The 15,118-nt window shown below is 38.7% G+C and overlaps 1 protein-coding gene and 1 long non-coding RNA gene across 7 annotated transcripts in view; one reads left to right on the top strand and one right to left on the bottom strand.

Moving 5' to 3' along the window:
• LOC133076436 (uncharacterized) overlaps positions 1-5,221 on the top strand; it is a 102,586-nt gene extending 97,365 nt beyond the window's left edge. The window contains exon 4 of the long non-coding RNA XR_009697532.1: positions 5,167-5,221. This is a non-coding gene — a long non-coding RNA (uncharacterized LOC133076436). The remainder of the gene's footprint in view (positions 1-5,166) is intronic.
• Positions 75-12,004, bottom strand: TRIM13 (tripartite motif containing 13). Of its 6 annotated transcripts, XM_061170969.1 has the most exons (4): positions 11,865-12,004; positions 11,421-11,596; positions 11,181-11,306; positions 75-1,658 (listed from the first exon to the last, which is right to left on the bottom strand). In XM_061170969.1, the coding sequence occupies exon 4, from the start codon at positions 1,651-1,653 to the stop codon at positions 430-432; it is 1,224 nt and encodes a 407-aa protein (XP_061026952.1). In that variant the 5' UTR covers positions 1,654-1,658; positions 11,181-11,306; positions 11,421-11,596; positions 11,865-12,004; the 3' UTR covers positions 75-429. The 6 variants fall into 6 exon arrangements, with proteins under 6 accessions (XP_061026952.1, XP_061026954.1, XP_061026951.1 ...); XM_061170971.1 differs by lacking the exon at positions 11,421-11,596 and having other exon boundaries at positions 11,854-12,004; XM_061170968.1 differs by lacking the exon at positions 11,421-11,596.
• Between the last annotated feature and the right edge of the window lie 3,114 nt (positions 12,005-15,118).

Below are 15,118 nucleotides of genomic sequence, written 5' to 3'. Positions count from 1 at the left end.
AAAAGTTGGAAATTCAATCCATATCTTATTCCTTTTTTAAAGAATGTTCACTCAAAAAAAAAAAGTTGCTTTACAAGAGTAGTCTTTATTACATGCTTAAGAACAATCATTATTACACTACCTCATCAATATTAAATCATGTACTCTCTCACATCCCCTTTTTTCATAGCATAAACACAACCACTATTAGGGGTAGGATGCTTATTTCAAAAGCACTTTAAAAAGGAAGGAGGGTTCAGGACTACACTATTAAATTTCACTTTTATCTTTATACTACCTAATTTCAACAACATGTGTAGGACATTGTTTTTGAAAGGAATACTTGTAGAGGAAAATATCTGACTGGAATCTTGACCAAATCTGAACTACCACTCTGTATTCTGACAAATTTCTAACAAAAGACACAGAACTATGTACTTTAAACAGATTTTATAACAGTTTATATTTGCACACAAATTCTGCCACATTGTTCAGCACCACCAAAGTAAAATTCTTTAATCTTTCACTGAAAATGAAAAACCCATCTGCCAACTGTTCCCAGTAAAAAACTGATTGTTCTACAAAATCAGCTGATTTAGTCAGGTAGGAACTAAAGTTTGAAAGATTGTCTTTCCAAGTTGTGATTTCATCAAATAAAGACCATTCTAGGAATATGGTAGGACTGAAGAAAATGAGAAGGCCAAGCAGGATGATTACCACAAATAACAGATAAAAGCTCCAAGGAATCTTGCTAATGAATGTGCCAGTGTCTTGAGGCAAAGAAAGTTTATCCACATCTACTAGTTTTATGTCTTCCCACTGACTGGTATCAAAGTTCTTCATTAAAGGGCTTGAGGGCAAATTAGAGGGAGGCAAAGGAGTTTCCTTGATGACTTTTATTTTCTCCCTGAACTCCTGCATCTGTTGCAAAAATATGATGGGTTCTGACACATCTTTGAAAGCCTCAGCAATGTTAAAGGCCATTCGTTGTTCCTGCAAGATGGTGTTGAGTTTGTTGATCTCTGGGTCATAGGCCTGCATAACTGCAAGTTTCATGGTCTCAAAGTCAGAAAGGATTTCATTCTTCTTTTGATCTAATGTGTGTTGTAACTTCTCAAAAAACTCCTTCACTTTATCTGAATCTTTAGTCAGCAACTGTAGAGATTTCCTTTTGCTAGTTTCCAAGGTATCCAAGCGAGAAAGAGCATCTCCCCGACGCCAGGTCTCAAAGCTCTGGAAGAGGGACTCAAAGGCATCCCTTTCCTGAGCATAGGCATCTTCGATAGAACAGAAGACATGCTTGGTGTGGTCACCACGAGTAGCACAGATCCCACAGATCAGCTGCATATCAGTCAGGCAGAAAATGTTGAGAGGCTGCCCCAAGTGTCCTTTGCACACTGGCATTTTGGGAGAGATCTTGATCTTGTTATACTTTTCCACAATACCCTTCAGGGAGTAATTAACCTGCAGGCTACTGACCCCGGTGGCTGAAGTTTCCTTGCGGCATGTGGGGCACTTGAATGGAGATGATCTCCACAATGAATTCCGCACGTTCCCCTCTAAGATCCCTTCTAAGCATTTTTTGCAAAAGTTGTGCGAGCAAGGCAAAACTCGAGGATCGTCAAACAGACTGCAACAAATTGGGCACGTGAGATCTTCTTCAAGCAGCTCCATCACATCTACCAGAGAGAAAGAAACATTTTATTTTACTCCAGTAACCACTTCATTTGGACTATGGACTAGTTAGAAGAAACTATCTTCACAGCCATTAAAAATGATTTTTTACTGAAATAACCAAACAAAAAAATAAGTGAGAAATTTGTGAAGGGAATGCACACCAAAGCAGATTTAATCTGCTGGGACTAGAACACGCTCCTTATTAGGAGGGCTCCCTGTACACAAGGCCTTTGTGTGGGCTTTCCAACAACAGTCTTTAGCTGAGACAGGGTTAGGACTAGGACAACTGCAAGTTGAGCCAGCAGGACCCAACTGCTTGTTTTAAAACAGAGCTGACTACTAGCTGTCAGAAACAAAGCCACTCAGTGTCTGAAGAGAATGAGCTCTTTAGTCTGGGCCCACAATTATAAAATGGTATGCTATTTAAAGAAAGCAGCACAGAAATATAAATCCAAGCATGCACTGTCACGTAGACTTTTATTAAAAACTGGCATATTTTTCTATTTCAAAGGCAAGATTACAATTATTAAAATCAGAGGTAAAAACATAAAATGAGAGAGCTGCAATTCATTCTTCCCTAGAGAATTAAGTGAATATTTTTTCAAACCACTGGAACAGTAATCAAAGCCAGTGGGGACAAACCTGGGCGTCCCTAAGACTCTTCCAGGGCATCTGTGAGGACAATACTATTTTCATAGTAATACTGAGATGTTATTTACTTTTGGCACAATGTTGACAGTGCACTGTAAAAAAAGCAATGGTGAGTAGACACTGCTGGAGCCTTAGCAGGAATCAAACAAGGCAACAGGTAGCACCAAACTGGATTCCTGGTTATTGTATTCTTCACCACCACGTACCCACGGTGGGGGCAGGGGTGAGGGCAGCCAGTTTCATTTTAGAATGTTCTAGATGAAGCAGTAAAAATTATTCATTTTACTAAATCTTGATCCTTGTGGACATGTCTTTTTAGTATTTTGTGTGACAAAATATGAAGTAACCACAAAGCATTTCTACTGCATACCAGCAGATACTGTCTGGAGGAAAAGCAATTAGGTGATTGAGCTACAAGCTAAAGCAGCTGCTTTTTTCTTGGAACACCATTTTTACTTGAAACAACAAATGACCAACTATGGCTGTGCAGACTTAGGTATCTGGCAGATACTTTTTTGAAAATGAACAAAATGAACCCATCACTTCAAGGGAAACAAATGACAGTATTTCTCACCAATGATAAAAAGTTGAATTTTTGAGTGAAAATTGGATTTTGGAAAACATTATTTGCCACTTAAGAGCTTGTAATGAAACAAGTGGTGAAATTAACATGTGGGTTTTGGCTTTTTTAGAGGAGAGATCATGTATAATGAAATATGTCACTATTTGGAGATCTACATTACACAGTGAACTAATTGGTTCAAATCACCAATGTATGTTATAAATCATACATTCTAATACAGTTAAATATCTATATATAATACACATGTAAATAAAAGCTCTTGGGAGCCTTAGTTTTTAAGTGTAAAGGGGTCCTGCGACCAAAATATTTGAGATCTCTGACCTAGAGAATACCATAGAGAATACCAATTCTCAATACAAGTTTATTCTTTTAAAATGTACATTTTAAAACTTTTATCCCTGAAGTTTTAGAACCAAAAATAGTGCTAAATATGTCCTCATTCAGTTTACTGATATATACACACACACATATCACATTACCACCAAAGTAACAAAATAGGGTCTACTAATCTCTATGCCATCTTATAACCAAAAGTAAATAATTCTTTTTATTGTATAATACTTTTTTAAAAACATATTTATTTATTTATTTACTTGGTTGTGCCGGGTCTTAGTTGTGGCAGGTGGGCTCCTTAGTTGCGGTTCGCAGGCTCCTTAGTTGCAGCTTGCCGGCTTAGTTGCGGCATGTGGGCTCCTTAGTTGCAGCATGCATGTGGGGCCTATTTCCCTGACCAGGGATAGAAACTGGGCCCCCTGCACTGGGAGCACGGAGTCTTAACCACTGTGCCACCAGGGAAGTCCCAGTAAGTAAATAAATTTTAACAGTAATTTTAAGAATCACAATTGGAGCTACAATCTAGAAGATAAATAGTATTTAAAAGATAAGCTGAACTTGCAAGACTAATTAGTTTATGGTTTTCTATTAGGTTGTGAGAGATATATGTATAACAAATATATAATACATATATATGTAGAATTAAAGCAAAGAGTATTCTGTCAAATTTAGTGTTACACGGCAAAAATGGTGAAGCTTATTTTTCTGAAAAATCTTTTGTGACATGGCAAATCATACAACCTTTGAAAAGCATTGAGAAGAGAACGGCTACAGAGACAGGTTAGTGTGCTCTCTAAGAAGTTATCAAGCAGCTAAAAAACATTCTCTTTAGAGCAAAGAAGGAAAACTTTTGATGATCTTCCATCACTAGTCCTGGGGTTCTACACTTTATCACCTCCATTGATCTCTGTCATCTTTCACCTAAGAATTCTATGCTAAGGCTAGATTCTGGAGTAAACTGTAGAAACAGGAAAGTAGTGGCAGCAGCATTCAATAAAGTAAACCTAATTTACTCATCCTTGCAAGGTTAATACTTCCAGAGAATCCTATCCAAGCATATTAAATAAATAAAAGGAAAAACAAAGGATACCAAGTTTTGTCATGAGAAGGAGAAAAAGGGCACACAAGACAAAGAGAAACTTTGAAGAAAACTGAGGGACCAAGAAGAATTTTAAGGCAATCAAGTATGATCAAAAGGAAAATGTCACCCACAGGAAAATTTAGAAATAATAAACAGTCATCCCAAAGCCACAATTTACAGCTCTTAAAATGAACCAGAGGGAAAAAGTTGGTATTTGAAAAGTTCCTTTTTTAAAAAAATTGCATCAAAATCATGGTAGATCCTATTGTTCCACTTTTAGTGATATAACTTAAAAATTTTGGTTTATAATTTAAAGATTCTCATTTTAATCCACATTAAAACTAAACACTATTTTCTTTTCTTAGCTTTATACTCAAAACTTCAATCACAAAACTATGTGACCACTTCCACAGCTGACTTTTAGAGAAAACTGAGACATATAGTCTAACAACCCAAGAAACCATGGCAAGTTTGTTGCCTTAAAAGTTTTAAAGGAAAATACATAATAAGGTTTTTAGTCTCACTAAGTGAAGGGTATGCTTTTCACAGTAAAGGAACTTATAGATCCTTTTCTTAAAGTGTGGCTAACACATAAAAATCTAAATAAATCAATTGAGCTTACTCCTTTGACGAAACCAAAGTACATATCCCCCCCTTCTGGGGGACAAATATAGATATCAAGAAATTTTATGTGAACAAAATTACTGTTCACCAGTGATAAAATTTCAACTTAACCAATGTCAAATTAAGTATATAAAGGCAAATAAGTTTTCCAAGATTCATTTCTTCTTTTGAATTAAGAATTTCCCAAGATTTATTTATTTACTTACTTATTTATATATTTATGTATTTACTTATTTAGGCCACGCCATGCGACTTCTGGGATGTTAGTTCCCCAACCAAGGATTGAACCCATGCCCTCAGCAGTGAAAGCGTGGAGTCCTAACTACTGCACCACCAGGGAATTCCCAACAATTTCCCAAGTTTTATACCAACAAAGAAAGTAGCCAAATATATACCTAGTTATCTACCACCTCTCTGGTTTTCAACTTTATTTTCCTACCATATTTATACTTTAAAATATACTTTTTAATTTATGTAGAATAAAACTCACTCCTTTCAGTACGCTGTTCTATGAGTTTTGACAAATGCACAGTTGTATAACACCACCACAGATTTATTTTTAAGCAAACATTCAAGATATCCACACTTAAGGAAGACTATGAAAACTGTTTGATCAATACTACCTTGAGTGGGTATATAGCAACAACAGTCTCTACAAATGAAAACAGTAACACAACAACCAGAATATTAAAAATGGAAAAGCCAACACTTACAAAGGAGTCATAAAATAGAAGTAAAAGCTAATACATATGACTTCTCCCTCCTGGAAGCCCTTTTGTTTTTATATGATCAACCCAAAATGATTACAATTGAACAGGTACTCATTTTATTCACTCTTAAAAGGTAATTTTAATAAAACCTTTTGGACTTCCCTGGTGGTGCAGTGGTTAAGAATCCACCTGCCAATGCAGAGGACACGGGTTTGAGCCCTGGTCCGGGAAGATCCCACATGCCACAGAGCAACTAAGACCGTGCGCCACAACTACTGAAGCCCGCGTGCCTAGAGCCCGTGCTCTGCAACAAGAGAAGCCACCACAATGAGAAGCCCGCGCACCGCAACAAAGAGTAGCCCCCACCCGCCGCAACTAGAGAAAGCCTGTGTGCAACAATGAAGACCCAATGCAGCCAAAAATAAATAAATTTATTTAAAAAATAAATAAAACCTTTTAATTAAAAGAAACTTTCCTATTAAATCTTTGAACTTCATTAGCTGATAGCAATATAAAGTTCAAAATAATACCCATGATTTCTTTTCCAAATCCCATTACAGAAGAAAAAGAAAAGCCAATATATTATACCTTATATCTGAGAGATTTAAATCAAATTTCCATCCTGCTTTGAGGCATCTTTGAATTCAGGAATTTCAAAGCAGTATCTAAATACCTAACAAGTAACTAGATAGCAAATTCTGAAACTCACTTCATAGACAAAACTAAATTATGTGAGCTCTACTAAACAGACAGCCACCAATCAACCTTATCTTGGAACAAAGCTTAGAATAAAAGAGCTCACCTTTAAAAAAAATCACTTCCTCTCATCCCACTAGTTAATCTTATTTTCAAGTTGTATACTGTATTTTCAAGTAGTATACTGATATTTTAGTATGAGATCCACTAATAATTGTTTCTTGAAACTTACTAAGAATCTATTAACAACTACTGAATCTAGGTACAGGATGTAAGGATATCTATTGTAATATATTTTTAATTTTCAGTATATTTGAAATTTTTCACAATAAAAAGTTGGGAAAAAAAACTAAAGAGGGTACCAATAATAAGAAAACCATATTGAGCTAAAAAAGTAAAACTTCAAAAACATTAGCTAACTATGATAAGCTTCACAGAGAGCTTAATCTGCTGTAATATTGTTTTATCTTTTATAAAATAAAAAATATATTATTGGAATCTCTGGATCAAGGTCTGTGAGGAGACTGACATACTTGTCTTGCTCTCAGTCTATGACCTTTGACAAACCACTTATACATATTAGTCTTTCTCCTCATTGAATAAGTGTTTTGAAAGGTATCTAACAATATATGAAAATTATTTACCAAGTTTTTTTTTTAATACTCTGTATCAATGTGTTATTAACACCTCATTCTGGCTTTTAGACTGTTCCAAAACTTATATGATCCAAACAGGATAAAATGAGATTAAGAAAAAGACAAAATTTCTGAAAACTTAAAAAAGGAATATTAAAATTAATATACCATATACTCCAATAAAGATGTTAAAAAAAAAATTTAAGGAGCCATAAAAAAATAAAATAAAATAAATATACCACATATAGCATCTAAAATAGCTTATCTAATTGTTATGTGGCCCTTGCAAACACAATATAATTTACCTTTGTGTCCATATAAGACATAAGTAACTTACCTTTTCTGGCATTATCCTAGAATAAGTAGTAGTCAAAATTTCCTCCAAGGTATTTCTAGTAGAATTCCTGATAAGTAGGGCAAAATAAACCTAGTACAGAAGGTCCAGCAGCTTGGAAGGCCTACCTACTCAGAAAATTCACAAGTTTTTGGACTAAGGTGACAGTCTCAAAAACAAAAAACTAGGTCATTACCTTCATAGTCCAGAAAAACTTGGAAAAAATGAGTTTTTTCCTTTCCTTCATTCTCTTCTCTGTGCCACTATTTTGCCTCGACTTTTCCTTTGTTTATTCTTCTTTTAACTCATCTTCCCCATTCTATTTCAAGGAATGCAATCTTTTGATTTCCTCTTATTCCTTCCTTATCTCACACCTCCTCTTTACCTTACTTATGTTTCTTTCCCTATTTTCTTTTCCCTGTGTCACCTGATAATCACCCAAGATATTATTCTGTAATCCTGTAAATCAGCAGCATTAAATCAATAGTTTTAGGATACCAGCTAGATCAGATATCCCTATCCCATTTTTGTACAACTACTGAGAAATCTAGGAGGACACTGAATGGTGTTGAATCCCATTCTCTCCCACCCAGATGAAATCAATTTGAATATAATGAGGGTCTGAATTTGAAGGAAACATACATATAGCCCAAATTATTCTCCTGGTCTGGTATGAACCAAACCCAGATTACTTATCTTTACCTGTTAAGAGTTAAAATTAACTTAAATTGGAACTACTGACTTCTGCAAAGGTTTTACAAACTAGAAATGTCTGGTTTCTTTTCTCCCAAATAAATGTAAACAGGTTTAAATGAAGGTGGCAAAATTCTACCCCTAGAACAAATTGTCTTCTTTCACAACAATAAACTTGGCAATCATTAACCTAAATTATTATCCCCAACAGGTTGGTATCTATTAAAAGTTTTCATCATCTAGCTCTGCATTTGAGGTTAATTCCAGCTTTCAGAAAGTACTGTCAGAGTCTAGCATTCAGTACACAGTAAGCTAGATCTACGTAGATAAGTGAAATTATTTACATAGTATGTAATACTGTGCCAAGTGAAAACAAGTATTTAGTGGATAACTAATAAGTACTACCTACCTGCTAATAAGAACTTCTGAGATGGAAATGTAATTAGTCTGAACAAAGTTCCTTTTGCTCAGTGTAGAATTACATACGCATTTTATTCTAAGTAAAAGTGATCTAGAAAATATTTCAAGTAGAAAGCTAATTATGCTAAACTTTAAGCAATTTTTAGGTTGGCTATATTCTATACACTATGTTGGCACTCCTCACTCATATTCAATACTGCACATATGCAGGGGAAGAAAGGAAGAGCTCCTCTGGGAGTTTTAAATGGGGAGCCAGGTTACTGCCAAGGAGATATACTTGTGGTGCTTATGCCACAGGAAAGACAATAATTTAAACTATTGGCAAAAATTTTCAGTTCAACATTTCCTTAGAAATATATTTACATCTATAATGCAAATTAATTAGAAAGCGTTCACATTATGGGAATTTGCTTTATATTTACAGAAGGCTTAACTGGAATGTAACTATTCTGTATGTCAAAGGACACCTGTTTTTGGTTAACTGTTATGAGTACTATTCCTCTAGCACCATTCTAGTATCTAAGAGTCCCAAGGCAAGGTAATGACAATGGCAGTGTCTTTCACGAATAACAAAAATGGATAATCCAATGATCTAATGATATTTTAAAATATGAAATATAAGCCAAAATTCCTGCCCTAAATTCAGAAATATAGCACATTTACAAAGGTATTGTTACTGTAAAAGGTGTGATAACTGCCTTACAAAAGGACATAGAAAGCTGACACCATACCGAAGTTGGAGAGGTTATCCATGCAAGTGGACTTTGTTTTTCTAAAATTATAAAAGTAATTTGTGATTATAGAAAATTCAGAAAATACAGGAAAAAAATTACCCATAGTTACATCGGCAAGGAATAACCATTATTATTATTTGGTATATTTCTTCTAACATTATTTTGGCACATTCCTCCCAATCCTGTGTGTTTGCACACACACATATTTTAACAAAACTGGAAGCATAACACAACTTTGTATCCACTTTTTTCACTTGTTTTATCATATGCATTTCCCCTATTGTTATAAATTCTTCTAAAACATGACAGTCTATCTTATGGATATGCTGTTTCTTATTGACTGTTTGTTTTGGGGGGATTATAACATTTTAATGAACACTCTGTAGAAAAGTCTTAGTCCAATTGTTAGGTGGGTCAAAGAGTAGGAACATTCTTAAGGCTCTTGAAAAGACTGCCAAGTTTCCCTCTAGAAAGGGCATACCACTTTCTGAACTCTGACCAATGATGTATGACACTGCTCCACCTCTCCATGCAATTCCCAACCTTACAACAGAATCATACTTTTATAGAGCTTAGTAAAAAAATAAGAAAAAGGCATACTTTTTTACCATACACTTTTTTACCATACCTACCTAAGTTTAACATATAAAACAGTTTAAGGCAGTTAATATTAGTATGTGTCTACGTATTACCAATATATAAGAAATATATGGTGCTAAAAGTTATGGGGTAGGAATAAAACAGAAGTACTGGGCTTAAAAACATCTTAGAGATCATTTAGCTAAACACCTAACTTTACAAGTGAAAAAACTGAGCCTCCCCTGCTCCCCCAAATTGTACACAGCAAGCAAGGCATAGGACCTGAGTTTCCCAATTCTCAGACCTTAGCACTATCCAGAAAGTGGGTCAGGAATTCAGTAGCCTCATCCATCAAATGGAGAAATTTAATCATGAGCTCTCTAAATCCCTTCTAAAATTCTATAATTTTTACAAAGTAGGTTGTAACAGGTTCTCCAGTGAAGGGTAAAGAGCACTGAACCTGCATCTGAATACCTAGCTTTAAGCACTAGTTTTACCCTTCATGGAATGAGGATTTTTACAGTACCTACCTCATAATGTTCTTGGAAAGACTAAGTAATGTGTGACAATTTTGTAAACTACTGAGCTACATCAGTGTAAGGTGATTTAATTACATATGTGTACAGATACTGTGAAAACTGTAAATACTCATTTACAGTGTTATGTTAGAGGATGAGTGTAGTAACCAAGAAAGGTCCTAAAGGAGAGTTGGACTCCCTTGAAATGTAATTTCAAGGGAGGACAAAGTATTACATAGCATAGCAGGTACAAAGCATGTTCGTGGAAATGGGCATAGCTGAACAACAGCTATGGCAGAAGTAGGGCCAGGTAACCAATAAATGTAGAGAATGAAAATAACCTGGTGTTATGGAAGGACTTGCCAGAGAGGTTTAGTACATCAGCTGATGCAAAAAAGATGGTATTTTTAGGGAAAGATAGGAGAGCAGGAAGAAACGTATGTGCTTATTGTGCAAGACAGAAGTATAACCAATTAATCAATAGCTCCATCAAGTTCTACCAGAGGGAGTGGCTATGTAAAAGAAATTCTGCTTTTAAAATACCTTTTATATAAAGGTCTCTAGAGTCAGAAAACTGAAGCCCTGTTGTATAAGCCCTAGCAGCAGTGACACAGAAGGAAAAAAAAAAAAACCTATTAAAAAAAAAGAAAGAAAAGCTGCTGTAGCCTCTTTTCCTTTGCAGTATGAATCTTTGGATTATAGTATGTTTCAAATAATTGTCACATAAAGAATTTCCAAGTATGGAATCAATTTTTCTGAGTTTTGACAAAATATGAAAAGAACAAAGACCATCCATGAGGGTGGGAACACATACATTCTACACACAGTTCAATTTTGAAAGGTTCTGGGCCTGACGAAATTGGATGCTTTCTTTTTCTGTTGGTTTTTGTTTGTTTATTTGTTTTTAACGTAGGGAAAAGTATTGTAGTTTACCTCTGTCCCCTGCAAGCAGGTGTATTGGTCAGGGTTACTATTTCCCAGGGCAGAGCAATCAGGTTTTGGTTTTGTTTGTTTGGTTTTTTTTTTTTTCACGTCGTGACTGGTAATCAAAGGAGGCTACTGTAAAGAAAGAACAAAGAAAGAGGGTATTATGCATTTATGTGCACAGGGTCCTTAGTCTTCACCCTCAATTTTTTCAATCATCCCCCACAAATAAAGCCAGCCTGCTAGGACCTGATGAAAAAGCCAGGAGCATGGGAGAGGCTGGCCATCTCTGTGCTAAGGAGCTTCTCGGTTAGGGCGCCCTCCCACGGGGCCAGGCAGCCTCCCCAGGTTCAGTGCCAGGGGGTGGTCGCGTGCTCTGACTCCGGTTCATGGTCGCCTTTTCTTTTGTAGGCGATCCCGAGGCGCTGGAAGTGAAGCCAGGCGTGTTGGGTAGCGGAGCAGGTTTTCAGCAGCCCGGACGCGCTGCCCCCGCCGCCCACCCGCACGCCGTTGCTCCCCATCCCCCCGTTCCGGGGCCTGGCTGCTTTCGGCTGTGCTGCCGGGACTGGAGCGCCGACTGAGCTCTCCGCCAGGCCCCCCCACCCCACCACTCACGCAGGTGCCTGCCCGGCCAGGGCAAATCCCCACCCCCCTTCCCCGTAAGGACCCGGGCGGCGGGTACTTATCTCGAACCTCCGGGGCCGCTGGAGAGGACTCGCCGGGAGCCGCGCAGCGGCCAGTCCTCCAGCCGCGGGCACCGCGCGCTACGAGCCGGAACGGCTGCAAAATGGATTCGCGGCGCCGACGGGCCCCGCCCCAAGGCCCTCCTCCCCCGGCACCTCGGTCCGCCTCCCAGGCCGGGCCTCGCCTTTCCCCCGGGGAGGGAGTGGGTGAGGGGAGGCGGGAGTCCTTCCGGTATCTCCAACCGCCACCGAAGACCGCCGCTGGCCGCGGTGCGCCTGGGAGAGGGGAGGGTTCCCGGCTGCTGGCTTCTCTCCTTTCCAGAGGGGCTGCGCGCGCCCGCGAAGCGCCGTGCCCCGGGCGCCGAGAAGGGGACGTGGATCGCGCAGACCCGCGGGCTCGGCCTGGACCGAGCGCGGGCGACGGGAGGCGGCGTTGTCCCCGGTGGAGCCGCCTGGGAAGAAAGCCGGCGCGCAACAAGATGGTTGGGTTTGGATTGTTGTACTTTTTTTTTTGTTCGTTGCATTTTTAGGAACAAAAAAAAAAGCCCAACCCTTCACACCGCTTCATCTGCATCTCTCAGGACCAGAGGCCCGGCCACAGCGGCTTGGGGGGACGGAGACGACTGTCCGCCCCGCACCCCACAACCCGGGGTGGGTGGGACGGGCGCCCGCGCTGCTCCAGCCGCAGCACAATCAAAATAGTTAACTACTGCACCCACCCACACCTTGCATCTATGTATTTCTTTGCAGGCTTTAGGCCGAACACTAGCCACCCAATTCAAGGTTTCTTTTTAGGAAAAACACCACCGCCCTTTTCTTTGGAGAGAAGGAAAAACTCAAGTATGGCTCTAAATTATCAGCCGCTAGCCTGACTCACTCTTCTGACATCCGGCGCCCTGTATAGGGACCTTCTCTAATAGCAAACGCATTAAGCACTTACCAAGGAGCGGTTGCAAGAAGATTGCAAAGATGAAAGAATGGCTTCTCCAAAACTTGCCATCTTAGGGGATGTGAAGCAAGGACAAAAATCACAGAATATGCCCTGGGGTTGAGTTCGCCCCCCCTCCCCCGCCCCACTTGGGGAAGTCTGAGATTTGGAAGTAGAATTGGGAAAGGTATTCGAGGTCTATTTACAGTCCTTGGACCCGGTGACTAATAGTGCTAGCTCAAACCCCATAAAAAGCTCCTCCCCACTCCCTTCTGAGATGTCCAGTTCCTCACCATGCCCGGGGTCCCTTAAATCCAGTTTTATGTGTGTCTCCCTTAAACCCAATTTTGCCTTTGAAGAACAGCTCCTATATTTATGTCATTTTGTCTTCATAAGAACACTGTGGAATGGAAATTATGATCTTCATCCTATAGATGAGGAAACGGATGAAGTGATTTCTCCAAGGCAGAAAACAAGAGGCAGCGCTGAGACTCTAAAGTCAGATTCCAGGTACACGGTCTTTCTACGGCACGGTAACTGTCAGTGCCAACGAAAACTGCACCCCAGTCTCCTACTAAATAAGTGTTATTAAAAGAAAATCAAACACCTGATTTGTAGAAACATTTTTAATACCCTAATATTAAAATGATACAAGAGTGAAAGGTTATTAACTCATAAATCAGAAATTGTCCTTATGTAATTATATAATACATATGTGTATCTGGTTGTTGGTAGATACCAATTAACTTCTAACCAACTAAATGTAAAACATTGGTTAAATCTGCATAGAAATCCCTAGATTGTTTAAAAAAAAAATTAACTACTAAGAGACCATCGTATATTAAACTCTCTTAAGTGTAGAAAAATAGGGAAGGAAGAATAACCTATTTTCCCTCCCATGGTCCTAATAAAACAGCCAATCAGGGAATCACCACATATAGTGTGACTAGAAAAAGAGATTAAAACCTGTATACACGGGGCTTCCCTGGTGGCGCAGTGGTTAAGACTCCGCCTGCCAGTGAAGAGGACACAGGTTTGAGCCCTGGTCCAAGAAGATCCCACATGCCGCGGAGCAGCTAAGCCCGTGCACCACAACTACTGAGCCTGTGTGCCACAACTACTGAGCCCCTGTGCCACGACTACTGAAGCTTGCGTGCCTAGAGCCCGAGCTCCACAACAAGAGAAGCCACGGCAATGAGAATTCAGCGCACTGCAACGAAGAGTTGCCGCAACCAGAGAAAAGCCTGCGCGCAGCAACAAAGACCCAACGCAACCAAAACTAAAATAAATTTAAAAATTAAAAAACCCTACATACACGGATTAAAACCCACCCACACAGCTACCTCCTTCCTGGAAGAGCACACTATAACTAGATCCCATACCGAGGGACTGTCAAAATTCTTATCACACTGGAATTTCCTTTTATTGACTGTACTTCAAATAAGCAGAATAAGCTTAAGATTGGAATTCATATGTCACCACAGCAATAAGATGTAGTCTTATGTAAGTTTGTCTTTTGTGAAAAATATATTTTTACAGGTAGAATTTCTAATGTTATATATTTGAAATATATATATATACACACATATATATTCTTATTTTTGTGATTTATTTCATGGTGTTGTTTTTGTCCTGAGCCTTGACAAAGGCGAAATCCGCCAGCTTTCCTTTCACCTACCAAGACGTGATCAGATGTTCCATAACAAAAGGGACAGTGCCAAATTTGGTGTACACTGAAATGTAAATTATCAGAATGGGGAACGTCTAATAATTAAGACTGAAGCAGTTATGTGCAGGAGAGGGGTGCTGGTGAGCCTCCTTAGATATACTGGAACATTTCATTACTATTCTGTCCTTCCCTTCCCAATAGCTGCCAAAGTCATGAATGCAAGCCTCAACATTCCCCAACGAGAATTCCTGGCAATACAAGGCACTGACATTGCAAGGTGTAGCAAAAAGAGCAGACACTTTGGAATGAATTCTGCATCCAAACTCTAGCTCTGCCATATACAAGTTGTTCAAGTTACTAAGCATCTCTAAGCCTCAGTTTTCTCTTCTGTAAAATGGGGATCATGTTTCACTTGATTGTGAAAATCAGATAACATACAAAGCAACCAACATGGTATCTGACATATAGGAGGTACTTAATAAACGGTTGCTACTGCTATAATGGGAGAAGAAAACCATGCTGGTTTTGAATAACAGTTGTTTTGGATTTGTAATGTGAGGCTCAAGCACAATAGTCTTAAGCAGAGCTAAACTGCAGAGGAAGCTAGCACCATAATTTCTGCTTTTTTTACACCCAGCCCAGGGTGGCCTTTTATTTTATTTTATAA

This window comes from Eubalaena glacialis, chromosome 16 (genome assembly GCF_028564815.1).
Source record: "Eubalaena glacialis isolate mEubGla1 chromosome 16, mEubGla1.1.hap2.+ XY, whole genome shotgun sequence".
NCBI classification, from domain to species: Eukaryota; Metazoa; Chordata; class Mammalia; order Artiodactyla; family Balaenidae; genus Eubalaena; species Eubalaena glacialis.
Note: the sequence above shows the minus strand (reverse complement) of the source record. Positions and strands in the feature narration are given on the sequence as shown.